The following is a 26,900-nucleotide window of genomic DNA, read 5'->3' on the forward strand; positions in this document are numbered from 1 at the left end:
GACAATTATGTAATGGGTGTACATTTTGTGTGTATTTTATTACATGCTCTGGTTGTCTTTCAACCCTGAAACATCTATGAAACACAACCAATATGTGATTGTGTTTAATTCTTACTTTTGGCATTGTTTCTTCAAAAGCTCAAATTGTGTTTTGGGCTGAACAGTGCACTGAACATACCCTGGCATGAAGAGGCGCAGGATGCCTGCAGGTGCTGTGGTAAAGTACCCTTGATGCGATGGTTTAAATACTACATTTTATGTAGTGCGTGAGGTGGTGGGTGTTTAATGTGGGGGGCTACCTTCTGCTCAAAAGTTCTTTTGAAGAAGCTGAAGCTTTGGGAGAGGGGCGAAGGGGGATTAATTGAGTTCAGATGGTTTCTGTGTACTCTATTGGATGAATTTCTGACCGCCTCTACAAGGCCAGGATGCATGTGTTGTGTGTACCCCATGCCAATATGCCATATGCAATTCTGGCACATGCAGCCCAATAATGGTGAAAAAGAAATAGTGCTCTGAAAGTCTCTATTGCAGCCCTGCTCCAAGAGACATGATGCCGAACTACTGCCTCCTGACTGTCCTGTACTTCCCATTGGAACCATGACTCTCTTGGTGAGCAGCCTCTGGGGAATTTACGATATTTTCGTTTTGGCCCATCAACAGTCCAGTAATGACTCTAACCAATACTACATCTCTGAAAAACAAGGAATAATAAATATACTAAGGACAATACATATTGTAGCTGTTTCTGCTTGCCAAGGAACCTCCAAACCGGAGAAGTGTCTGGCATTTGTCTATGCAACCAGTTCCATTCGTTTGCGAGAGGGATAGGATGTTGACAAGCTACACTGTCAGCCTCTATGAGGAGCCCTTTGCTGCAAGCTAGTGGCATTCTGGGATACCGAGGTCGCCGTTATGAGTATTGCAGTGAAGTACAAGATGCAGTTGTTACCATGATCGACCTCACATCGTGTTTTAAAGGAGTCCACAGCTACCACCACTACATTAATAAAGTCATACAATATTTCTGAAATACCATATGCGGTATTTCAGAACTACTGGGGGGCTCATTTCGAGTTGGGCGGTATTCTGGTGGATTTACCATTACCACCACTTGCTCTGGCGGATTTACAGCTGGATTACAAGTGGTGGTGTTAGTCCCCATTAATTTGGAGTCCATAGGACTCCATTGGGGATTTTGGCAGAATTACTGCTGCTGCAATTCCGCTGGTTTTTCTGCGGAAAGTGGGAGGACTTACCTCCAACATGATGCTGGTGGTAAATCCCCCACTCCAGGGCCAAACTAGTAGTATGGCCGAGGGGGGAAAGTGGCAGTAATTCCATCACCGCTAATATTTTCCCACACCACCATACTTGGAGGCAAACCCCTTCTGCACATTGTGCATCTCTGGGCAAAGGAGGGTGGGGTGGGGAATTGGAACCCCTCATGTTCTTTCCCCTTTTGCTTCTGACCTGCATCTTTATGGCCCATGAATGAAGGGACACACTAACACACCCATTCCCTTATAGGACCCAATGTTTTGTAAAGTAACAGGCAAAATAAAATGTGACCTCCACATTTAGGGTGGAGGTAAAATGATGCGGAAATACCTCTGATTTCAGAAGATTCTTCAAGCCATGATCGTGCAGCTCACTACTAATGAGAATAGTTGGTCACAGCAGGAAGCATTCCAAATATTGCCTGATTTCACGAATTTCACCCCACCCCCCATGCTCTGAATGAGCCACATACTGCTGGTGTGTTTATTCCACCAGAGCGGTGCCAGGCATTAAACCTTGTGGGGTGACGGGACAGCGGAGAAGAAAACAGACACATAGTCGGAGGTTTAAAAGAGGTATTTTAATAAATACAGAATAAATACAAAAGTCATCCAAACACTGATTCTCTCCCCCCACCTCCAATGTGTTTCCAACAGAGGACCTCCCTCAACACAGACAAGCTCCACGCAAAAGAAGAGCCTTATCCCTCAAAGGCAAAGAGTACAGTACAAATAAATAGGTACAGTGAGGGGCAGGCTTTCAATATATTTGAACCATAGGAAATGATACCTTGCAGCCCTCCTTGTCCCCAAGGAACCCCCTCGCCCTCTGATCTCCAGAACGGTGTCTTTTCTTCTAAATCCAGAATCTGAGCCTATTTCACCTCAGGCGAGTCCGTAAAGGTTCCGGTGCCTCTGGCAAGCGCCGCCCCTCTGTCGCGGCAGCTGACGCCAAGTTGAAGCCCCTACCCACAACCCTCAGTCAAACACCTGGCTCTACCACTGACCCTCTGTGTGACTTCAGTTGAGTCTCTCATGCACCCGGTGCATCAGCCCAACTTTAAGGAGAATCCATCGGCTTCTGGTTTTTGCGCACTGTTTTCGGTCATGTTCCCTCGATTACCAATTCCTAGTCTTTTATTCATTGGATTACGTTGTAGCGCAATCAGAATATCAATAATAACAGCAGCATTTTGTGATTTCATGTTAAAGTTACAATGCAATAGAAATTTTATTCGAGCAGTATTACATAGATTTGTGTCATGTTTCAAGACTTTTAACCTTTATCCAGTTCTTCAATCCAATGGACTAGAAACCACCATCACTGGAAGAAGCTGATTGCCACAAATGGGCCTCATTCCAAGTCCGGCGGTAACCATGCCGGAAAAACCGGCAGGTTGCCGCCGGACCTGGAATGAATTGCCGGCTCCGGACTTGCCGTAATTACCGGGGCGTTACAGCCCCAGTGATCTGGTAATTCCGGAGTCGGCATTCTGTAATTCCCCATTCCCGTGGAATCCAATAGGACTCCACGGGAATGGGGAAGTGGAAACACTGGCATCATGCTGTAATGGTGCCGGTGTTTCCACGTATGTCTGCAGGCGGGTGGCGTAACTACCGCCAGGTCAGACCTCGTAGTTTACCGGTCCGGAAACAAAGGTGGCGGCGGGTTTACCCCCACCGCTGTTTCCAGACCGGCAAACTCTGAATGAGGCCCCCAATGTTTTTTTTTCTCTCCTTCTGATCAGCATATCATCCGATGCACTGCTCATCAACACACACACACAACCATACTTAGACAATCACACTCATTCAGATCTTAGTGTTGTCGCTTCCCTATTCCTGCTTTTCCTTGCTTTCCCTCCATAAAATGCAGTCTGATCACCCTGGCTGGGGAACAATACACTAATTTGTAGATACATAAAACCACTGATGTGGAGAGTGGTGCAGTATAACAGCACAGTAACGCAACACAGCAAATAGACAAGCCATTTAAAATAGTGGTCTTCGGAATGCCCCATTCTTTGTAATCTGGCCCCACCTTTGGGAACTTCTAAGGGCGAGACAGATTATTTTTGTCTGCCTGGGACACTGATAGTGGCACCCAGATCCAACACCACGGGCTTCCCGGATTCTTCGTGGCACACAAGTGCTAAGCAACCTTTGTTTCTAGAGGAACCTACCCCAAAACTATTGCTGTAGTCAGGGAATGCCTGCCAGGGAATGGAGATGACATTTGAGTAATCTGAAAAGTAGCACGCATGAAAAGCTGAGTTCCCTGATCTGTGGTGAAAGGCAGAGCGGCAAAGGCGAGGTTTGGTAAAATGCTTTCTGCATAGCTCTAGCTGTAGAGCTTGCACCACCAAAACTAGAGGATTTCTCTAGCACGCCAAATTGTACTGAATATCTTGTCAAGTCTTTGGGGTCCCTGTCCCCTTCTTATCAGCAAGCAATTTTACTGTGCGGGTGATTTCATTTGAACACTCAAATTCTGTTCCAGCTCACGGCTGCCAGCTCTCAGATTTGGCCAACAGGCACAGTGTGGCCATCTGCACTTTAACATGTAAGCATTAGACTTCCTGCCATTCGGTCCAGGAGCCGCGAGACCTACGGAGTAGAGTATTCTAGTGGTGGTAACGGGACACTAGTGGTGTGGAAGCAGTAGGCCCCCCATCTCTCTACACTGTTCTTCAATGTAATTCTGGATCTGAATCCCTCTGGTGCCCTTGGTGGAGCAGTGTCTCTTTCCCATCCAGGACCGTCATCTAAGTCAGTGGAATTCAAGCTTTTTGAAACTATGCCCCCATGAGTAAAAATATTGCTGCTTAGATAAAAGCAGCGACGGTAATACCATTTTGAAGAGCCTCGAGTCCCCACCCCCATGGACATCCTACGCCTTCGCTCGGGGCCAGACCCACAGTTTGAAGACCACTGGTAAGTAGTTCTTTTCACACATACTCTATATGACCTCATTCGAATCCATTCACTGCTCTGTGCTTCTGCCTAAACCCAGCTCTGCCCCCCTCCTTGATGCCTCATTCTAACCATTGCCTCCACACCGTGTGTGTCTTCTAACCACACGCTACCTAGAGGTAATATTTGAAACAAATCACATTAATTTGTTCCAGGTGTCCACATTAGCACCATCCCTGCCGACCATCGTTCCAGAGTCCAGATGCCACTGTCCTTGAGTCTTTCCTGGCGACTATCATTTGTGACTCACGTCGTAAGCCCGCCCATAGTCCAGACGCCACCACACTCATGTTCCTGCCTGCGATAGTGGAACAGAACTCGCGTTGTATGCCATCGTGCTCCTCTTCGTCGCCAACACGTAGACGTTGGCAGATGGCATCCAGGGCCCGCGTACATGCCTCCAGGGTTTGTGCCAGTCTCTGGGTCTTGGCTCGCAGTACTGCCTGGCCCACTTTACTGGCTGCCTCTGGTGCTTCAGGTACAAGGAAATCGTGGGCACCAAAGAGTAGAGCAAAACTGGCACAGTCGCTCAGCGAGATAGTTCCGCTGCCACCTGTTGGGCCTTGCTCTCTTTGCAGAATCTCCAGACGTACCAAGGCCTCCTCCACAAGTTGGCGCGAATCCCGGGCAATACCCCTCACACGCTTCAGCTCTCGGGTACTTCCGAGGGCAGCGGACAGGTCGCAGACCACATTGGTGGCACCACCTGCTGCCGCAACAGCCAACCCAATGGCAGAGGCTAGCAGTGACGTCCCCAGGGTGATGGGACTGAGAGAGAGGCCGACCACAGCAGCGGTGGCTCCAGCGGCCCCCAGGCAACTCCCAGCCACGCTGGCGGCTCGTGTACCCTTGCGTAATCGTTCAATTCGGGTAGCAATTCGACGCAGGCGGGCAATGTGCTGGCGCAGGCGGTGACGACGGTGCAGGAGGAAGGAAGTTGCTGGACCGGCATCATTAAGCGGCAAGAGGGGTGTGAGTGACTCATCAGTTTCCTCTGAATTCCTGTGACAATAGTAGAAAGAAGTATTAATTAGGTTGTGAACCAAATCCTAAAAGCACCCAGCGGCAACCGGGGTGTAGTCAAACACATTATGTGACAGAACATCCTATGTTAAAGCAAATACCTAGAAGAAATACTCCAAATACCAACATTGCTCATTAATTAAATATGCAAATCAGCTGTTTATAATGTACGTGAAGTGAATGTTAACAAAATATCCAAATCCATCTTCATCTAATGCACACATCCTTCATTGCCTAAATACTTAATTCAGTTCCTCGTCAATCCAGCCCACCTGAAGCACCGGGACTGGGCGGTGGGCTCATCTCTACTGTTGCCAAGGCTATTGCTGAACTTGCTGGCTGGATTTTAGGGGCCGAGGAATCTTCTTTGATGGGACGGTGTCGGTTGAACAGGGTCATATGGTAAATCAAAAGGTACCAACTGTATCAGAGACTGTGGCCAGCCCTTTGGGGATTTGTGACGATCTAACTTAAGGAACGATGGCATAAAAATCCCAGATAGGTTGGAGTCAGCCGTGGGACACGTGTCTTTACTCTTAGTGGTCGAAGTGTATGAAAAGAAGCAGGGGAACTATGTCCCCCACTGGCCTGTCCCCACTCCCCACAAACCCCATCACCACGCCCCCTCCCACGTGCCATACAAACCCCTAAACAAATACAACTGCTGCTTAAGGGAACATTCAATGCAGTGTAAGTTTCAACGTCTTCCTACACTTATCTTTTAAATGAAACCATTCTGGAACAGTTTCTTTTAAAAATAAAACTATAGGAACAGTCAAATTTAATAAAAACAAGTAGAGGAGCACCGCTCCCGCCCACTTCGACCACTGCTATCCTCGATATATCCTCTGGCACACTTTTTACCTACTCTTAGTCCACAAAGTTACCTGGCAGGGCCTCCAGTAGAGGAAACAGTGAACATGTCTAGAGTTTAGATATGGAGTTGGTGGACATGCTTATACATTGGGGAGCATGGACAAACATAGCGAAACTTTTTCTAACAAGTAGCCTTTGTAAACATAATTTAGAAGCAATCGAAAAAAATGTGTGTGGGATCTGATAAACCAGGGGGGAGACACTTGCTGCATCCAATTTGTAAGCCTCTTTCAATTGTAACAACAAAAAAGGCATTCTAGTGTTTATATGAATGTAAACACGCATTTTAGTTCCTTATAAAAAGTAAGACTACCAACCAAGATGGCCACCAAAGGAAATAGTAAAAGGGCTTTGTCCCCTTACTGTTTCCATGAGTGAGAGATGGGCGGCCGAGGAAGAGGCACGCAGATAATTGCCTTTCTGGGGCTGTGTGGGGTGCCGTTTGGGATTTTTCGTGGGGCGGGCGTGGGTGAGGGCTAGCATAGCCTGTGCCACTGGCTGCAAGGAAAGAAGCCAGGCCTCTGTGGGCGGCTCAGTTGTCCGGGACTCCGGGAGAGAGCGTGGGTCGTTTCTGGTGGATTCTGTTTATGTGCTCTAGCTTCACCCGATTGGCTGGCTCCACCCCAACGTGTGTTAAGCGTTGCTGACAACCAAAACGCGAAACCCCTGTTGCAGTGGGAAGAACTTCCCCTGCAGCAAAGGTGTTCAGTGTGACTCCTAGGACCGTGAAGTTCTGTGCTGATGCTCAGATGAGAATGTGTTTTTTTGCAAATCATCTAAAAAATTACATTACAATACCTAATTAATAACACATGAGGAATGTAACATTCCAAACCGTTCGAAAATGATCATCAATTATCAAATATTTAGTTATGATCAGAAGCTCATCTGGAAACCCAGAATGTGCTATGTACTTAATGTATACATACATAGGAACAATACAAATGCTTCCTAGCTTGACATACAATACACACAATACTCTCGGCTTCCATTAAAACCCTGCATCCCTTTTGAGTGTTAAAAATTCATATCGACCATAAGAAAGGAGGGTACAGCAAATGCTACTAAGGCATGTTGTTTCTATCATTGCAAGTAAGTACATGGTGCTTCATGTTCACTTGGTATGCAGTGATAAAATTGCGGCAAAAATGTCGCCTGTACAAAAAATCACGGCAAAAATGCTGTGGTTTGACCCAGTAAAGGTGTACCCCATTATACCATTTAAGGGGAGCGGGGATTGCGGGGGGTCCCCCGCTCCCCTTAAATGGTATAATGGGTCCGGGAGGTGCAGGCGTGTCCCCGCATCCTTTACATGGATTGCACGGCAAAACCATGGCATTTTTGCAGCGATATTTTGTAACCACAGCAATTTTTGCCGCGATTTTAACACATTTTAACACTTTAGGTGCTTGCGTTCAATATGGCGATCCCAATCGTCTTTATCGAAGATGTATACAGGAGAAATATGGACCAACGTTTCCAATTGTGACCAAGGGCCTTCCGCTCAGCTCAGTGACCCCCTGTTATCTGCAGCTCCCTTTACCCAAGACCATGCTGCTGCAGGCCCCCATACCGACTCACTCCAAATCCCTCCTCAAGCAACTCACCCAAAGGCCCTGTCCCCCCAGGTTCAGTCATTTCCAGCAGATGACTTCATCCTGGCCCTCGCCTAATCACTCCAGCCCATTCACTCGACCCCCCCTCAGCCCAAGCCGGTTCCATTCGTCTCTAGGGCGCCTCCCCTCAAGACACGGGACACCGACCCCTTAATCTCCACTCCCATTATTGCTAGGTAGTAGGGGCCGGGCTGGACGGGTGGCTGGGGAGTAGCAATGGCCGGGCAGTAATGGTGCTTAAGCAGTACTGGTAGATGGGAAATAGTGGGGGCAGGGCAGTATTGGTGGAAGGGTCGTAGTGGGGGTGAGGTCCGAACTCCATTGAAGCTATGAGTTCATAGATTATTATTCTTGGGATCTCGGTTCTGGCTTCCCTCCCCAACTCGTTCTCCTTGTGTCCTTTTCCAGAGCTCATCTAGCCTCATTCCCCTCTCGTTGTTTCCTCAGCCCTTCCACATATGCTTCCCCGACCCCTGTGAGCTTTCTTTTCACGTCCAACCCTTGCCAGGTTCTTTCTTGTCTACCCCTTCCGGCACGCTTCCAAGCGCTTTCCTCTTTTCCTTCACTATCCTGCCCAGCCCTTTCTCTGTCTCCCTACCCACCACTGTTAGGTCTTGAAATTCCCTACCCACCCCTCTCCTGTGCTTCCCACTCCTCTCCAGATAAAAGCGACCCGCTTGTTTCTCTCACGCGCTTCCAAGCGCTTTCCTCTTCACTATCCTTCCCAGCCCTTTCTCTGTCTCCGTACCCACCACTGTCGGGTCTAGTCACTTCCTAGCCCCCCTCTCCGGTGCTTCCCACTCCTCTCCAAATGAAAGTCCGCTTCTTGTTCCTCCCACACACTTCCAAGCTCTTTCCTCTTCCTCTTCACCATCCTGCCAAGCCCTTGTCCCCTACCCACCAGTGACAGCTCTAGTAACCCCCTTGCCCCCTCTCCTGTGCCTCCTCTCCAGATAAAAGCGACCCGCTTGTTTCTCTCACAGCTTCCTCCTTCCGGCCTCCTCTCCTTCCTGCCCCACACGATGACGCGGGCTATTATTCATGGCCTTCCTGCTCAAATACAACATGCTTCATGAGCATGACATGTCACAAGAACTGGCCAAAGTCAGTACAGAGCGCACCCACTGTGAAGCCAAGTAACAGTTCCGGGCGCCGCCTGGCGCGGCCATTGTTTCTGAAAGTTTCTGTCCGTCTTTTCTAAGGATATTCATATTAATTATCTATTTAGTTATGCATTATGATTTTTTAAGGTCCAAACTGTGAGTACAGTCTCTTTGTAGCGCCCCTGAAAGGGGGCGAGGGGCTACTAACCTGATAGTTTAGAGGCCCGTGGGAGAGGAAACGGGAGAAGTGCAGCACACAGAGTAGACCATCATGAGTGCAAGGTCCGGGAAGTTGAGATGGGCACTCATAAAAGAGTCTGGGTAGGAGCACGATTATTGTAGACACATACTCGGCTGCCCTCTCCATAGTGTGAGTGACCCGGTGATGCCAGGCGGAGAAGGCAAGGTGACACATGGAGGGTGGGTAATCAGTGACAGCAACGGAGCAGCGTGATTAGTGAGTGAAGAAGAGAGACCGGTCCATATGGCATGTTACATGTCTCCCATGTAGGGAGGCATGGTATCGCCCAAGTGTGTGGTAGTGGTCACGTGGGGAACCACGTGACCAAGTTAATAAAGTAAACAAGCCGCTTCCGGCTAGTCAGTCGAGACTTAACTGACTCTGCGTGTGTGTGTGTCTTTGGGGGCACCATGCGGGTGCCCCACCACGTGTGCTGGGCCCAAGGAAGGGGCCCAGCTCCAGGACGGTGCCCCTGCCGGGCAACTACGTCCAGACGGTGCCCTGCTGGGCAACGCCGTCCCTGTGTGTTGCCCTGGCCCTGTGAGGCGGGCCAGGATGGCGACCCCGGCCTGGGTGCCCCCAGAGCTGGGGCCGCGGTAAACTGGTTGCCAGTCGGCCCCCGTGTGGAGCTCTGGTGTCCCCGGAGCCGGTGGTATGAACCCCCACCCTTCATCCAGCAGCGTGATAGCCGCACCTCTGTGTGTGCTGTCGGGTGCTACCCGACACAAGTATGGGGCTGCCCGGTGGACCGGAGCAGCCCCCAACAATGGCGATGAGGCGAGGGGCCCCGCGTGCCCCCTTGAAGTTTTGAGGCGGGCCCATCTCCAAAGGGGCCCACGCACGAGAAATGGCGTGGCGGGCCTGACATCAGATGGGCCCGCGAAAAAGGAAGATGGCGGCATTGCCCGCGAGTGGAGGAAGGTCGCTCCCCACCGGCGTCCGCAGGAGTGGGGATGCCGGTTTTCCAGTCCCCGAGGGGGAGAGAGTGCCCGCGGCGGTGGCCGCATGGAGGAGGCTGCCTATCCCCTGTGTGGGACAGGGTCTGCGGTGCGAGCCGCTAATGAGTCAGCTGGGAAGGGGGGGCCCCTTTGACGGGGGACTGCCCGCAGTTTCGGCCACCATGAATGGAAGCACTGCGGCGTCGGCCGCAGTGAGGAGGTGCTGCGGCCCCTCCCCGCCGCGGTCCACGGGGGGGGGGTGGAGCGGCGCATTTCGCTGAGGCGGTGGGAGGCGAGGGACGCTGCATGAAGGAAGATGCGGACGGCCGGTGCCCCGCGCCCCCCACGCATCGGCCGCCACATAACAAAGTAAAAGCAGTGGCTGCGAACTCTCAAGTGGTTAGTAACCACTGAACAGGTTATCAGGCCTTGTTCTGTCGAGAGAGGGGCGCCCGCTACCTTTGCAAACTAAATTTCAAGGAACCTGGGATTGGTAACCCTAGGTCTCCTAGGGGCAACCAGACGTGGTCTCCCTCTCACTTTGCTTAGAGAGGCATCAGCTTCACCTCACTGATGATCCCCAACAAGGGTGAAACACGTGTATGGGGTTGCTGGTGGTACTCTCGTTCAGGTTGAAATTGCCATTGCATTTCGGTGCTGGACTGCCCCTGGGCAGGACAAAGACTGATATGCAAATGGATATTTCCCATCTGTGAAAGGCACAGTGAGTAAAAACAGTGGCTGCGAACTCTCAAGTGGTTAGTAACCACTGAACAGGTTATCAGGCCTTGTTCTGTCGAGAGAGGGGCGCCCGCTACCTTTGCAAACATAACAAAGGCGGGCCCAACAACAACTGGGCCCGCAAGGTGAAGGAGAGTGGGTGGCTGCCTGCCCTCCCCCGGTAAGCTTGCCGCACCGCTGGCCGCCCGCCACGCTGCCGCTGCCCCATGGGCCCCCCCCACAGGGGAAAATAAAAATAAAACGGAGGAAACGTAGCCTGCAAAGGCCCCGACTATGGACAAATGTGGCGGGCCCAACACCAACTGGGCCCACAAAGAAGAGCTCGCTCTGATGAGCGAGCAGGAGCATGGTGCTGCTCTGACGCAAAAAAAAAATAAATTAAAAAAAATAAATAAAAAAATAAAAAGGAAAATGGACCCATGGATTACTGCGGAGGCCCGGTCCGAACAAAGAAAAGAGGCGGGGCCTATGATCACCGAGCCCATAATGAAAAAGGAGAATATGGGTGGCCCATTACCGTCTGGACTTGCAGCAGCTGGATGGAGCAGCAATCGTGAGGGCTGCTGTGGGGCTCGTAGCCAGAGGGCGCCCCCACAACGCAAGGGGAAGCATAAGGGTGGCCTGCTGCCACGGTGTCATCACAGCAGCACCTAGGACTGTGGACTTGGCCGATGTGGCCCCTGGGCCTTCCCATGTGCGGCTTTGCCGGCCCTTGAGTGGTGAACTGAACTGTTATGGGTGGCTGCCCACGTATGGTGTCGGACTGGTCTCCTGCAGACCTGCAATTGCTTAATATGGACTCAGTAGCCACCTACATGAAGACTGGGACCCTGCAGACCCTGGACTTGCTTAAAATGGCCCATTCAAGTGGTGATGTGAAGCTGTGATCCTGCATATTGTGGCCATGCTTTAAATGGTGCCAGGGGGGTCAACAATGGCGGCATTCGGTAATAGTACAACCACTCACCCAGGTTAATAAAGGGTGGATTAGTGGAGTGGTTGTAGTGGTAGTAGTTATGTTGGGGTGTGGTTTTTTGTTGTTGTTTCGTTGTTATGAAAGAGGAGGAGTGTTACATGTCTCCCCTGTAGGGAGGCATGGTATCGCCCAAGTGTGTGGTAGTCAAGTTAATAAAGTAAACGAGCCGCTTCCGGCTCGTCAGTCGAGACTCAACTGACTCTGCGTGTGTGTGTGTCTTTGGGGGCACCATGCGGGTGCCCCACCACGTGTGCTGGGCCCAAGGAAGGGGCCCAGCTCCAGGACGGTGCCCCTGCCGGGCAACGCCGTCCAGACGGTGCCCCTGCCGGGCAACGCCGTCCCTGTGTGTTGCCCTGGCCCTGTGAGGCGAGCCAGGATGGCGACCCCGGCCTGGGTGCCCCCAGAGCTGGGGCCGCGGTAAGCCGGTTGCCAGCCGGCCCCCGTGTGGAGCTCCGGTGTCCCCGGAGCCGGTGGGATGAACCCCCACCCTTCATCCAGCGGCGTGATCGCCGGATCTCTGTGTGTGCTGTCGGGTGCTACCCGACACAAGTATGGGGCTGCCCGGTGGACCGGAGCAGCCCCCAACATGGCATAGAGTGGCTAGTGAGTGAAGCAGGGCGATTATTGAGTCAGAAACGGAGGCCTGTCAGTTATCACGAGTGATCAGTGACCCGTGAAATGAGAGGCACATACTCGCGTAGTGCCGTGGAGAGGCCATGAGGCGGGTTCACTGCCTAGTAGGCCGCGCTGGCCGAGGCTCTCACCATGTTGCGCGTACACTTGTACAGGTGGGACATTTCCTGTACCTGTGTCTGTCTTCCCTCCATGTTCCCTTTCATTCTACACATTTTTAGCTCGCGGCAATTTCGGACAGTCTGGGGCTTCTGAAAGGTCGCTGTGGCAGGGGAAGGGTCCTTCTCATTCTAGCATCCTGGCACGTGACTGGCCTTTCTCAGCCCGCTGGCCTTTGGGTAATCTTCACGTTTTTACGTGCTAGAAGATTTTTTTCAGATCTCTCTAGTACTCTTGACAGAATTGGGAAATGGGACTATAGTCTGTTTTTGTGGCCTAGGTGGCCCCGAGCTGCCGGGCTGAGTCTGGGGTGTGACACCATCACGCGTGGGCGCTGTAGCTACACGCGGAAATGGGCCAAGTGATACGACCGGAAGTGCCCGGAGATTAACCAATGGAGTGCGAGGTGGGCATGCGGTGCGCTGCTGCACGAGCTTACTTTAGCTAATTCTGAAAAGTGAGATGGGCCATTTGCAGCATATTGACCCTGGGTGGCCAAGGACTCGTTGGGGCGACCTGGACGTCCTTGTGCCAGACCCCCACATTGCGTTCAAAAGTAGAGGCGGCCTGCAAAGAAATGATAGTACTGAATCCCCTTGACAGTTGTGCTGGGAAGGATGAGCGCCCGTACTCTATCCCTGCGTGTGTAGCAACCCTGCTGAGAAAAGCCAGCCCTGTCCCATGACAAATACAGCAGCCCTGCCATGATGCGATAGCGTTTATTATTATACATATAGAATCCCTACTGACAGTGTAGGGGACATATATCATCCCTAGTGTATGGGGACATATAGAATCCCTAGTGTATGGCGACATATAGAATCCCTAGTGTAGGGGACATATAGAATCCCTAGCGTTTGGGATATTTATGTTTGCATCTCTGTAAGAAAGGCAAGTCAAGTACAATTGAAATTGTTAACCCTTGCGTCCTCTTTCAAGGGCCCCTAGACTCCGCACCTCAGGACCAATTGGCCCCGTGTGCCCGCTGCCCCAGTCCTCATTCCTTTAACCCCCTTTCCTTGTCCCTAAACACCGCCAAAGGCGCCCACGGTGACTCACCTTGCAGAGCCCATTCTCCCGCCCGTCTCCGACCCCGATTCCAGTCGCTTTTGGTGTGGAGAGCCGCGAGCCCGAGCCCCACGCTAGCGCCTGCTCCAGAGCCCACCGGGAATGTACGCCCCCGGGCACGGTGCACATCCGCGGCCGTCGCACGCTCGGCTGTATTTATAGCGCACCCCGCTTAAAGGCTCGCCCAGCGCTCCCATGACCTCATCCCGGGATGCAGTCACATCCTGACCCCCCACCCTTGCCCGCCTTTTGTTCTGCGTCTCAGGGACATAGGATGTGACGGCTAGGAAGGGCCTCACACTGACATTGGAACCCGCGACAAGCAGGTTTAGCCCAGCTTCCCGCTGCGAGCACTGCACCCTCCGAGCTATTTTACTGGAAACTCGGTGTTTACCCTGCAGGTTGCTTGGAACACCGCAGCCACCGACCCCAGGTATATAACTTACCGGAATTGGCATCTGCGGCCTGCAGGTCTCTGCGGCAGTCACAGTAACCCCTTGCACTACTTTACAGTGACTGAAGCTGAGGACCTTCAGTTTCTGCAAGTGCCCCGTTATTTACTACGACAGTCCCATAAAACCCATTTTTACCAGCTGTGAAAAACTTTATATTGGAAATCCCTCGTAAAGGTATGCACCAAAACCAGTCCAGTATGGTTTTCGGTAGTTCTTCCGCTTACATTTTTGTTTTAAATAATGGGGTCAAATCATGGTTTTTGCAAGAGAAATTCCAGAAACATGGTTAACAAGCCATACATAGAATGTGCACTCGGTTCTGCGGGGACACGCTTGAAACACTAAATAGATGCCAGGTTACCAACAGTACATACGAGGAGTTATGTTGATGCTGACTGCCCCCAGAGAAATACTATGAGGCCTGCCCCAGCAATATATGCCAGCATGTGCCTACTTTCAAGCAGGTTCGGGCCAAATCAGAGGTCTGTTCCCCTTTCATGCTTGGCGCGTCCACAGAAAGTAATGAGACTGACCTCAACAATGCATGCCGGCATTTCCACTATAAAAACAAGTGTTCATTCTGCTAACACCCAAAGAAAATACAAGGCCTGTCTCAATAATATATGCCTGTGCTGCCTCCCTTGATTGATGGTAGTGCCAAGATCATATTCAGTATTCTTTTGCAGCATATGGCTGCATTGCCAGGCATTCTGTGTCATGTAGCTTTTAGGGTCTACAATCTGCACCTTTGCCCATGACAGTAATAGACATATGTACACACATTCATGCGAACACACATGCAAACAAGCACATTCTTTCTAAACGTACATGTTTCTTTTTTATGAGCCTAAAAGGCAGGAATGGTTATTGCACACCTCACACTGGAAAACGTGGGCACTCTCCTTAAACTGCCCTATTGTTCTTTTTAAGTTCAAGACTTTTACACCCCGAGAAGATCGTTTGTGAGAAGCCCATCTGCTTGTAGTCATTGTTTGACAAAGGTATGCATCTTCTAGCAATTTAGAGTGTACACTGGAATCTGGCCGGATGCAGCACCCTACAACAAGTACTTTCATTTGGGTACCACGGCTATGTTTTGAACATCTATTTCTGCACCTTATGGTACAAGAAGAAAAGTTCCAGCCCAGCTTTGCAAGCAGCAGGAGTTGCAGAAAAGTTATACCAATGAGGATGCTCCCAACTTGAGACAGCACCAGGGGAGCTCTGCTGCCCCCTTTCCCCAAATCAGGCCAACCACGCAATGGGGCTTCCCCCTCTGAAACTGACCCATCAGGCCCTCGCTGCCTCCAGAGCAATCATGGGAACAGGACGGCGAAGATATACAATCGCTTGGCACCTTAAGAATGGCCTAGCAATCACTTGGTTACCACATCTCTCTTCCATCATTTGATTAGGACAGCCTTTCCTTACATGCGAATATTCAGGTGACCGCAACAGTGATGGGGCCTTTTCATCTGTAAGGCCGCAGAAATGCTCCAGTTAGCTAGCAAGCCTATAGCCCTCATTACAAGTTTCCGGTTATCCCACCAGTAATACTGGCGGGATACTGGGAAATTGCCCTACTGCTACTGGCACCCGATATCCCGCTATAGAAACTGCCCTACTGTTACTGGCACCCGATATCCCGCTATAGAAACTGCCCTACTGTTACTGGCACCCGATATCCCGCTATAGAAACTGCCCTACTGTTACTGGCACCCAATATCCCGCTATAACCAGGATAGTCCAGGTGCTGGCAACATGGGGAAATCCCCATTCCATGTAGTGCATGGAATTGCTGGAATTAGCGGCACTGGTGTTACCAGTGCCGGTAATTCTGGCATGTATTTGCCGGTGGGAAACTATTTGCCGGTGGGGGCCTGGTTTCCCACCAGCTCTTGGAAGTAAATCAGTGTCCCCACCGGCAAACTAGTGTTTTGCCGTTGTGATAAAAGTGCTGGTGCCAGAATTACCGGCAGTTTTACCGGCACTCTTCCTGCACCGGCAAGACTGTAACAAGGCCCTATGCCTGCTTCCAAGACAATTGAGGGACAAAGTGAAACACTTTTTTTAAAGCTTAGTGTACATTCAAAATGTCTACTATTTTGCCTCACATAAATGGTTAGCTTTTTTGTTGAATGTTACTTTTTTTAGCACTGCAGAACAATAAACTGGACATTTGTGGCAAACAATTATTTTATGCAGTTTTGTTATGTCTCTTGAAGCAGTAGTAGTAGTGAGTCATTTGTATAGCGTCTTTCACCATTAGCATGGTCCCAACGTGCTGTAGGTTGAACACCCTCGGGGGTCCGGATTCTATGTATGGGAACATGTCGAGGCGGTGCTAGTGTGCGTGTGTGCATATTAGCCACAATTTAAAATAGAGGGGTGGCCAAGGCCCTGTTGTCCACCCATGTCGGATTGGCGGTGACAAGTGGATAAGGTGTGGTGCAGGAGAGTGCGATATAAGTTGTGTGCAAAAACATAACAAATTTGTGTTGGTAACAGTAGCTGCATTCTAATGGCAGAGGTGTTGTGCAAAGTGTGTTTGAGAGGTGTGTGATGGCAGGTGCGTGCAGGTTTGCGACCGTGCCTTCAGCTGGTTTCCCTATGCATGGCGAGAAGAGGATAGATCATGCTGTACATTCCAAGCAGCGGCCCAGGATCAGAAAGCTGGCTAGACACTAAACAACTAGGTTCACTGAAGAGCTACGCTTCTAAGCACTCCTGGAACAGCTGAAAGTTACCAACCAGGTTCTTCCAGCTATAAAATCTACCAGTGTTTTATATTCCTCAGGATTCAAAGCTTTGCTACTATTATTCATTTCGCCTACGTTCAGAATCCATTCTCGACATTACAATGGCTGTGATTTTGAAGGACTGTTCAGCGTACACATATTCAGAGCAAGGGTTACATCATGAGTTCACTTGGGAGAATAGAGTGGAGGGGGCACCAAGGTAGAGGGAATTGGCATAATCCAGCCAGGAGAGAATGATGGCTAGGGTTGCTGAGATTCTGTGAGGGTAGGAGAGATAGGGGAAGATTCGCCTGAGAATGTGGAGGTGATAGTGGCAAGTTCTGGAGACAGCGTTGATGTAGCGAGAGAGAGTAAGGTCCGAGCTGAAAATGCATCCTAGATTCTTTACTGAGGAGGAAGCTGTGGGTGGGGGCCCTAGGGACGATGGCCAGGGGGTGGGTTGGGGGAGGAGGGTGGTCTTGCTGCAGATCAGGATTTCGGTTATGCTTGGATTTAGGAGGAGGTGGTTGGTCTTCATCCAGTGGTCAATATCTGTATGACAGGCAGCTAGGTAAGGGTTCAGGGAGGAAGAGTAGTTGGGAATCTTGAAAATGATCTGAGTGTCATCGACAATGTTGTAGCAGGTAAGGTTGTGAGAGTGGATGAGCGTGGTGAGTGGCTTAGGTAGAGGTTGAAGAGGAGAGGGGACATGGATGCTCTCAACGGACCCCCTGAGAGACAGGGCTGGAGTTTTGAGGAGAAAGTTACGAGGATAGTGATTTGCGAGCAGTTAGAGAGGAAGGAGGAGGGTCCATCTTACAGAAGAGTCCCTGATGCCTAGAGAGTGAAGTCTGTCTATGAGGGTGGAGTGGTCGGTTGAGTCAAAAGCTGCAGAGAGTTCAAGGAGGATGAGGGAAGCACATCCTTCTGTGTCTGCTGCTCTTTTCATGCCATCCCAGATGGAGACAAGGGAGGCTTTGGTTCCATGCAGAGGTCTTAAGCTAGATTGGGAAGGGTCAAGGAGGCAGTGGGATTCGGTTTAAAGGGAGAGTTGGGAGCATGCCCTGTGATCTAGGAGTGTGTTGATGAAGCGGTTGGGATAGGGCAGTAGTTGGTAGGGAGGAGCGGGTCAAGGGAGGGCTTTTTGAGTGAAGGTTTGTCATGAGAAGTTTTGAAAGCTTCTGGAAAAAGCCCTGATGTTAGAGAGAAGTTAATTATTGATCTAGTAATGCTGCTAGCACAAGTGGAGGAGAAGATGTTTTTTTAGAAGCGATGGTGGGACAGGGATCTACAGGGGATCCAGAGTGGCGGCTATTGGAGGATTTTACAGGTTTCAAAAACTTGTGACCTTTAGTTTTCCATTCAGGATGTGGAACATTTCTTTAAGGATATATATATATATATATATATATATATATTAGTGGTGAGTCAGAAAAAGGACACAGACTCATTGGCATGGTGTATATTAGTTATGAAAGTAAAACAATAAAGTCTAACTTTCCCTATGTGTGGTCCCTGTCTATATTATTAACTAAGTTGCTCGTCATTCAGTCATGAATGTTAAACAGAGGGATGAGTCAGCTGTGCAAAACTACTCTTTTCTGATCCTACCACTATGAAAACTAATTCAGGCGACGAGAATGACTCCCTTCTGCTAAGGGTACTTCTAGTACCAGTCTTTCAAAATATGATTTGCAAATAGTCTCTAGATGTAACTTCTTCTATCAAACTCTTCAATTCCTTAACTGGATTATTTGGCTTTCCCTTCCCTTGGCTTATCCCTCAGGATTGGTTTAACTCTCTTCATATTATCTTATTAGTTCTCCTTTCTTGTATGTGATTCCCAGCTTACCCGTTTACTGCGGTATGTTGGAGCTTACTTAATATGCCGTTCAATTGCCTATTTTCTTTAGGCTCTTTTTCATATCTTGTTTCCTCTTGTTTCTGTTTATTTTGGTTTTGTTCAGGATGTTGAGTTATCTTCCCCTTCTCCCAGGGTATTCTTATCCATTGATCTCTTCTCTCAATGTTTACTCTGGGTTTGACCTTGCTCTAGCTCACCGATTTGCAAAGATACATTACTTTTAGACTTGCCGGTTTTGGAGTCTCTCAGTCGAGCTGAATGTGGCTTTGGGGATTCCCCAGCTGACATATGTGATTCTCTCCATCTCTCTGTTTCGAGTCATGTAGCTGGGGGCCTTCACCAGCTGACATGCATGGGATTCTCTCTCTCGGTCTACCTCTCATTCTTCTTTCACTGGGATCACATTTATCCACCTCTCCGTGGATTGGGTATACAATTTTAAAGTAAAATGACCTTTTCTCCTAAGAGAACAACAGCCATTAGGAGTTTCTTCATTCCACTATTGATAGTTCACAGTTTCTGATATTATGGCTTTTTCATTCCAGTTTTGGTATCTTACAGAATTTGTTATATACAGCATCCTCGTCCCAGTCTTGGTCCTTCATAGTGTCTGGTGTTTTGAAACATCCCATGTAGGCCATAGTATGCACCACTTGAGGGAGTTTGTCATGGGAATGGGAGTCTTTGTGCCCTAAGGGGGAGTCTCTCCCGGTGAGGTCCCACTTGCCTCTACCCCTAGGGATGGTATTGCGGAGCAGACTCATCTCCCTAGCCACACAGGAAGGGGCTTCCCTCTTTCTTGTCCCAGTCTTTATGTAGATCTCAATCTGAGTATTATTATAATTTTTAAAACATTCATATTTATATTTAGTCCTTTAAAGGACTTTGGTTTTTATAATGTGTAAGGTATATTTTTTCAGACGGGAAGTAGGCATGATTTAATGTTCTGTAGGTCACATAACCCCACTATCACCACATCACGCTTCCTCATTTCAGTACTAGACTTCTACCTACTCACTCTTACTTGTCACAGTCCCCGACCAACTACACCATGATATTCCTCATCACAGTCCCCAAATAATCCACCTCAGTCTTTCTTGTCACAGTTCCTAACTACTCCACCTCACTCTTTTTCATCACAGTTCCCAACTTGACATTTTCAGTCTTCCCCATCACAATACACCATTACTAATCCCTTCTTATCTAGAGGACAAAAAAGTCAATCAAATACTTGATGTGATGATATGATAAGATTGGTTATTTATAATGGGCCTAATACCCAGAGGTTTCTAAGCACAGACCCGGGGATCAAAGCTATGTTGCTCTGTGTCATCTAGCTTCCACGGCGAGCACGTTGCCCCTGAGCTATCCTCCCGAGACAAATGAAAGTGAATCGATCCAAAAATTAGAAGTGTTGGCTCATTTTTATAGATACTGTTCATGAATATAGATCTCATATCAGCACATGTCCCAGTCCTTATGTAGATCTCAATCTGAGTATTATTATTATTTTAAAACATTCATAAACATATGCATAAACCCAATGTTGCATTGCTCAACAACAGATATTTATAACAAATTATATGACATCAGTTATGTTATCAGAAAAATAGACAGAATTAAAGCCGGTGGGAGGTATAGCATAACAAAACCCTTGACATTCAGTGAAAAAAGTTTAGTTGAGGGATAGTTAATGTGAATGGGGGTCATTACGAGGTTGGAGGTAAGGGATTACCGGCACCGGTAAGGGTGCAGATGCCAGTAATCCCTTACCTCCGTATTCCGAGTTCCCTTTGCGGGTCCTTCCTTACCTCCTGCTTTTAGCAGGAGTTAAGTACGGGACTCGCAAAGGTATCTCGGAGGTAATTACGGTACCGCAATTTATGGTGCCGTAATTACCTCCTTCCCCTCTGCCTATGCCTATGGGGCAGAAATGGGAATGGGGAAGGGCAAAAGGTGAATGGGGAATTACCGGTCCCTCCAACCCTGGAATGGACCGGTAATTACTCCATTCACCATACCGGATTTGGGACGGTTTCGGAGGCAACCATGGAGCTAATTACTCCATGGTTAGCTCCAAACCTGGAATGAGGCCCAATATCTGTTACGCTCACCTGACCTGCACGGGGGCGCCGAACGGAGCTGGACGTTCTGTGATGAGTGGTTCCTTGTGCCCCCCTCTGACTTCGTCATGAAAGTAGGTTTGCCTAAAAATGTTAAATCAAATGTTACCCAACCATAAGAACGAGGGCAACTCCCGGTTCCCATGACCTCCTTTTGCACCCCTCTGCTATGTCTCACCTTTGTACTGTGAATGGCAGGCTCTCCGTCCTGCGTCTCTTTGCAGGGTTGTGTAGTAGTTCTAGGATCTAGTTACTTCACTGATCCTGCAGAGTTCCAAACAACTGTGACTCAATAGGTAAGTCTCTTTCCAATGGTATGGATTGCTTAAGAGTTCAAGTTGTCCACTCCTGTGCCCCTTCCTACAGGTTTTCCCCTTGTGCTTAATATGGAGCAAGGTCCTTTTCAGGAATGGTAGCTGGCTTCCAAAGGTAAGTTTTGCGTCAGCGCTATGCAAAAGTCTTTCCCCACGGTTTTGTTCTCTGCACAACTAACCTGCTGTTCTTGCATTCTGCAGGTGTGGAATCTCCTGAACAGAGTTTGCGTGAAGATGTATTGCGGGTCCGCGAAGAATTGCTGTCTCCGGGTGAGTAGCGACGTTGCGCAAGATTTTAAGTCTAAATGAGGCTTTCCCCACTGCGCGGCTAGCCTGATGTCTTCTTTTATGTTTCTACAGATGTGGCAGCTCCGGAGCGGCGATTGGATGATGGGCGGCGATCGCGTGATGGTGCTCCGGTGGACCGCTGGACTGAGCAGTCTTCTGGTAAGTATTAGCGTTGCGCTGAATAGCGATGTAGCTTGCGTGGTCTGCGCAGCTAACCTGGTGTCCTCTCCCTTGCAGCTCGGCAGTAACAGAGACTCCAGAAATACCGAGATGGAAAATCAGCTAAGTGTCTTGTTCTGTTCTCTTTTCTCTCTTTCTTCCTTGCAGGTAGCTCGAGACAACTGGACGGGCGTAGCTGAAGACTGGCCTGGAGTTTGCAGACACGGTGAGCGTTATGCTGCAGGAGTGCAGAATAACGCGAAGCGTGTTCTGTACAAAGGGCGTGGCTTATATAGTCTTCAGAAAGTAGTCCTTAGGAAATGTAGTCCCAGCAACCACACACAAGCAAATAGTTCCTTAGGCAAGTAGTCCCTTCAGCCCGCTTCAGATTGGTTTACACGTGCTTCACTGGGTTTGAAACTTGTCATGTTGGTGATGGCAGTATGAGCCTGGCGCCAGCAGCGCCAGGACCAAGTCCAGCAGGCCCCTGTGAGACCCTTTGGGGCCTTTAAGGCCCCCATGGAACCCAAAGCCCTGGGCATGTTGGTCTGCACCTGAAGTTTGGGGGTATGGACCGTGACAATATCTTCAGTGCAACAAAACCTTGACATTCATTGAAAAATCTTTGGTTAAAGCACTGTTAAGTTGAAACAATCTGATGCAATGAAATCCTTGAAATTCAGTGAAAAAACCTTAGTTGAAGTGACGTTAAGGTGCCGATTTAATGCAACGAAACCCCAAAACCTTAGTATTATCCAAAGAGCATTATGCAAACAAAAACTAAAATCTTTGGAGAATGACCAGTCCGTAGTAATCATGATAGCAAGCTACCTTCTTAGATCTCTATCCGACTTCTCTCTAACACCTGGACTGCTGCAATTGTGAGAGTCTGATTTTGGCCTGAGACCAATCTGTCCCAGAACATGTCCAGCAGGAAGCGTATCGTTACCAGCCCAAATCTTCCAAAAAGCACTAATCTCACCACCCATGTTCCCTCACATTCCATTAATAGATGTTTTAAGGATTGCTCTTTGAGGTTTTTGCATACATTGCATAAAGCAATCGCATTAAAGCCCTGACCTCTTTTGTACAGGATCTCCCCTGTTTGAACCACATTCAGGCGCACTCTAAAGAATTGTTTCTGCAACTTCCAATTTGGGAATGTTAGCAGGTATTTTGCCATATGACCCTGCTTCTTGTCAGCCATCAAAAATGGACTTGGATGCGCTGAAGATCGCATAGTATGAGTTGTGACTATCCAGTCCATTTCGTTCCAGGTTTTCTTAACCTTCATTGGATTCTATATTAGGGTCGGGCTGTTTGTCTTTATATTTGCTAATTCTCCCTCTACCCACGTGTTCAAACCAGTGAGCATATTCAAGCTTTTTTTTCCAGATGCAAGTTGATATCCGCATATAATGACCCCTCTTTAGCTGTTAACAGGAGGCAATAAAGGGAAATCAACTTCATCCTGCTTTGGCCTTTAGGGAATGTAGACCCATTTCAAATCTGATGCCCGCCATGGGCAGGCTCAAGGGCAGCCCAAGAACATTTTTCCACAAAAGGCCCTACCGTTTTTCCTAGTTGTTAAACCAAAGGAGGGGCTTAGCTTCCAGCCCATAGAAGACCACATGGATGACTTTTGCCTGATAGTATCTAATTAAAGGGATGATTGAAAACTTACAGTACTTCCCTAATACTTTCTTCATCTGAGCCGTGAACTGCAAGATCTTACTGTGAAGGTCCTGCTCTACTCTACAGACAGATGGGGAGCCGTAGACTTTGTAACCCAAATAGACTAGCTCTTCCACTCTGGCGATCGGATTGCTGCCTAGTGGCAATTGTGGGAAGGAGACTCTTCTATTTGCATGTTTAATCAACATATGTAACAATAGGGGGACTGATATTCATACCAAATCATTCTGCTAGTGCCTGTTCAGCTCATTGCTCAATTTCTTACACTGCATGGGCTAAGGATAGCCCACCAGATGCATCTTGTGGTAGGCCTTCAATGCTCCCATCTGCACACTTCACCCATTCTCCACATACTCTTTGCCTGGTAACTTATCAAGCAACCCATGCCACTAAATACCTTGGGAGATGCAGAATTTTAAAAGAAGACTGGCCTCTTGACGTAGCTACCAAGTGCTTGACGAGTGCATTCCTCTTTCAGCTCTGCCTCTAAATCCAGGCAGTAGAACTGATCCCCAAAATCCTTAGACTAATCCCTGGTGCCTGACCCTAGTTTCCACTATGCCTCCACGTCTCTTTGCCCCACATTCTAACCTACATCTGCAAAAACCAGAACGCCATATTAACATTAAACAAATTAACATTAACAGTTCTCCAATCCGATGCATCAAAACTACTCTTCTAACTCCCGGCATCCTATCCCTAGTTTCAGAGAAGCCCCCCTCCATTTTAGACCTCTTCACCAAGGACCCACAATCTGCTTGAACCGTTTTGGCCCCAAAGGGCTGTGTACAGAGAGTAAAGCAGAAGGCCAAAAGAAAACAAAACAAAAACAGAGAAACAAAAAAAGCGAACATACTGGCAAGCAAAACTCCTAGTTTGCTCCTCCCTGGTGCAAGCAATTCAGCCCAACAGTGAATCCCTCTTCCTGTAGCACTGGAGTGGCACCCACGGCTCACAGAAATGTGGCTCTTATGATCATCCCCCTTCTCTAATGCCTAATATCATGATCCATTCCAACTGTCAGATGCCACACCCTCTCCCGCAGGCTCGATAGGCTCCCATTGCCAGCAGGAGGTGCATCCAACTTCGTATCTCATTCTCCCCTGGAGACTGCAACCACCACTGCCCGTTTCCACCACTAAGAAGGATTCCTGCTTGCAGTGGGATTTCCACCAAGGTAAGGCCCTTGTGAAGAATTGCCATCTGGCTTTTGTTTTTTAAATTTGTATTAACTAATAAAAAGATACAGGTAGTTCCATCTCTGAAAGGGTAATCTGCTGAACAGATTCCCTTTCATACGCTCCATGCCTAAAGCATAGTGTGTATCTGTGCCCTGCTGCAACACTATCCTAACTAGCAGCTCCTACTCTACCAGTGACACAGAGCAGGCTCCAAGGCCACAGTTGCCCATTTGACAGCTGCAGTAACAGCCACGTCTCTGCACTGCAGGGGGTGCAATTAAGATATGCACTCCTACACCAAACATATGATGATCATAAGCAACTCTTGTTGGTGGCAGGGCAAACTCTAAAATAAGCTTTGCCTGGGCGAAGGCATGGTGCATGGCAATACCCATGATCATTGCAGTCATATCTAATTTGACATCACACAGGTGTCATCTCCTGTGAGCCACCTCAGCTTTGGAAGGTGATGTATATTCTGGCCAGACAGGCTTATCCTGACAAATGACAGGACATGAACCTGAATGCCCATGCCTCTTCTTTGATTTCTTTGTGAGGCAAGGTACCACCTTCCTCCAGAGACAGCCACACAACAGGTAGCTGCCCTGGGCCCAGGCATCAAAGGAACGCACCCATTCAAAAGGAGTAAACTCATACCACCAAGAAGGGAAGGGGGCGGGCTTAGCGTAGACAGCAAATCTATGTATAGTGGAGGAAGACTTCCACCATCTTGTTTCTCTATGCCCCTCACTCACTTTCCTGTCCCCTCAACATCCTCTAGATCAAAGCACTTTGGGTGTCTTGTCAGAAGGGCCAGCTGTAATCCAATCACCTCTGGGCTTTTACCTTTAAAAGAAGGTGTCTCCCACCACATCTTTGAATCATCTCTGGACACCAACCCTCGTTGGACCCTGCTAGGAAAGCAGTCCTTTCTAAAGTCTTCCAGTTGTGGGGTGAAAGCCGGCGTTCCAAAGCAGATGTCAACGTTGTCCCCTAATCATCCCCAGGGACCATTGGGGGTGAACTCTGATGCTGGATCAAGATCTGCATCTCTGCCAGACACACTGTTTCCCAGGACCTCACTGTGTTGAGTACCCCTAAAGGTGTGTGCCAGCCTCCCCATCTATGGGACCCTGGAATGGGACTCACAGCTCTTGAAAACTAGAGAAGCCAAGATCACTGTGGTTTCAAGGTCGAGTCGCTGCAAGCTATGATTCGAGTGTGTTCGGCACCAAGACCCTTCACGCTGCCTTTGGCGTTCATTGTTCTTCAAACACTGTTGACTCTGTTCGCCACTGCACCATTGCCTCAGCAGGAACCAAAGAATTACCACTGCCTTGCATTGCTCGGAGCAACATTCACACTGCTAGCTTCTTCATCACTGCTCCTGTAAGTCCATCAACCCGTTCCTGGTGTTCTCCAAACAGGGACCTCCACATTGAATCGACTCGCCTGTGCATCCTGTTACCAGCTCACTGCCGTCGAACCTCGACCACTGAACCACCTGATCTAGGCTACCCTCGGCCTCCTCCTCTACTTCCCTCATCTCTGACTGCCTGTCTGCTATCCAGGAGTGGTGTGCAGCCAATGACCTCTGCCTTAATGCCAGTAAGACTAAGATTCTCCTCATCGGCACACATCCTGTTCCCACCTGCAAGGCTAAAAACCTCTGGGTCATCTTCGACTCTACACTCTCCTTCTCTCCTCACATCTCTGATGTCTCTAAGAAGTCACACTACCGGCTACAGCTCCTCAGAGGTATTCCTCCTTTCCTCCAGAAACTCACTGTCTCCAGAGCTCTGGTTCTCTCTAGGCTAGACTATTGCAACAGCCTCTTTCTAAATCTGCCTGCTTCTACTCTCCGCCCTATGCAACTTATGCAGAACAGGACTGCGAGACTTGTCCTTGGCCTCAAGCCCAGGGATCGTATTTCTCCAGGACTGAAATCTCTGCACTGGCTCCCAGTGGCTGCGAGGATTAAGTTCAAAACCCTCTGCATTGTCCACAAGGCCTTCTGGAGCCTGGGGCCTCAATACCTTCAACTCTCTCTTCCTAAATACCTCCCTTCTCGAGCTCTTCGTTCATCTGCCTCAAACTCCCTCAGGGTCAGTCACTTCTCCAAGTAAAGAGTTGTGGTAGATCTCTCGGCTTGGTCCTCCCTCTGGAACAGCCTCCCTCCCTCCCTGAAACTTGAGGAGAATCATCTTTGGTTCCGGAAGCACCTCAAAACCTTTCTCTTTGCTTCTGCTTTTTCTCCTCCTCTTCCTTGCTGACTTGCTGGCTGACACTGAAACTTCACAGGTTACCTGGCCACCGTCTGATCTCGGGCCCAGGCCCCCTGCCCCCCAGTCACACTCCTGCACTGCCTTCCTGGCTACCCCTGCACTTGGGGACTGTTTTTCTGTATCCCTACAGTCCCACCACCCACACATGACACCTGATGCCGGCACTTGCCACCT

General features: G+C 49.1%; 1 protein-coding gene across 1 annotated transcript; it reads right to left on the reverse strand.

Annotated features, from left to right (window-relative positions):
- Nucleotides 1–1,839: 1,839 nt before the first annotated feature.
- APOLD1 (apolipoprotein L domain containing 1) lies at nucleotides 1,840–13,769 on the reverse strand. The gene is made up of 2 exons (XM_069654451.1): nucleotides 13,616–13,769; nucleotides 1,840–5,252 (listed from the first exon to the last, which is right to left on the reverse strand). The coding sequence occupies exons 1-2, from the start codon at nucleotides 13,627–13,629 to the stop codon at nucleotides 4,415–4,417; spliced, it is 852 nt and encodes a 283-aa protein (XP_069510552.1). The 5' UTR covers nucleotides 13,630–13,769; the 3' UTR covers nucleotides 1,840–4,414.
- Nucleotides 13,770–26,900: the final 13,131 nt, after the last annotated feature.

This window comes from Ambystoma mexicanum, chromosome 3q, assembly GCF_040938575.1.
Source record: "Ambystoma mexicanum isolate Mex_15411 chromosome 3q, UKY_AmexF1_1, whole genome shotgun sequence".
Taxonomy (NCBI): Eukaryota; Metazoa; Chordata; class Amphibia; order Caudata; family Ambystomatidae; genus Ambystoma; species Ambystoma mexicanum.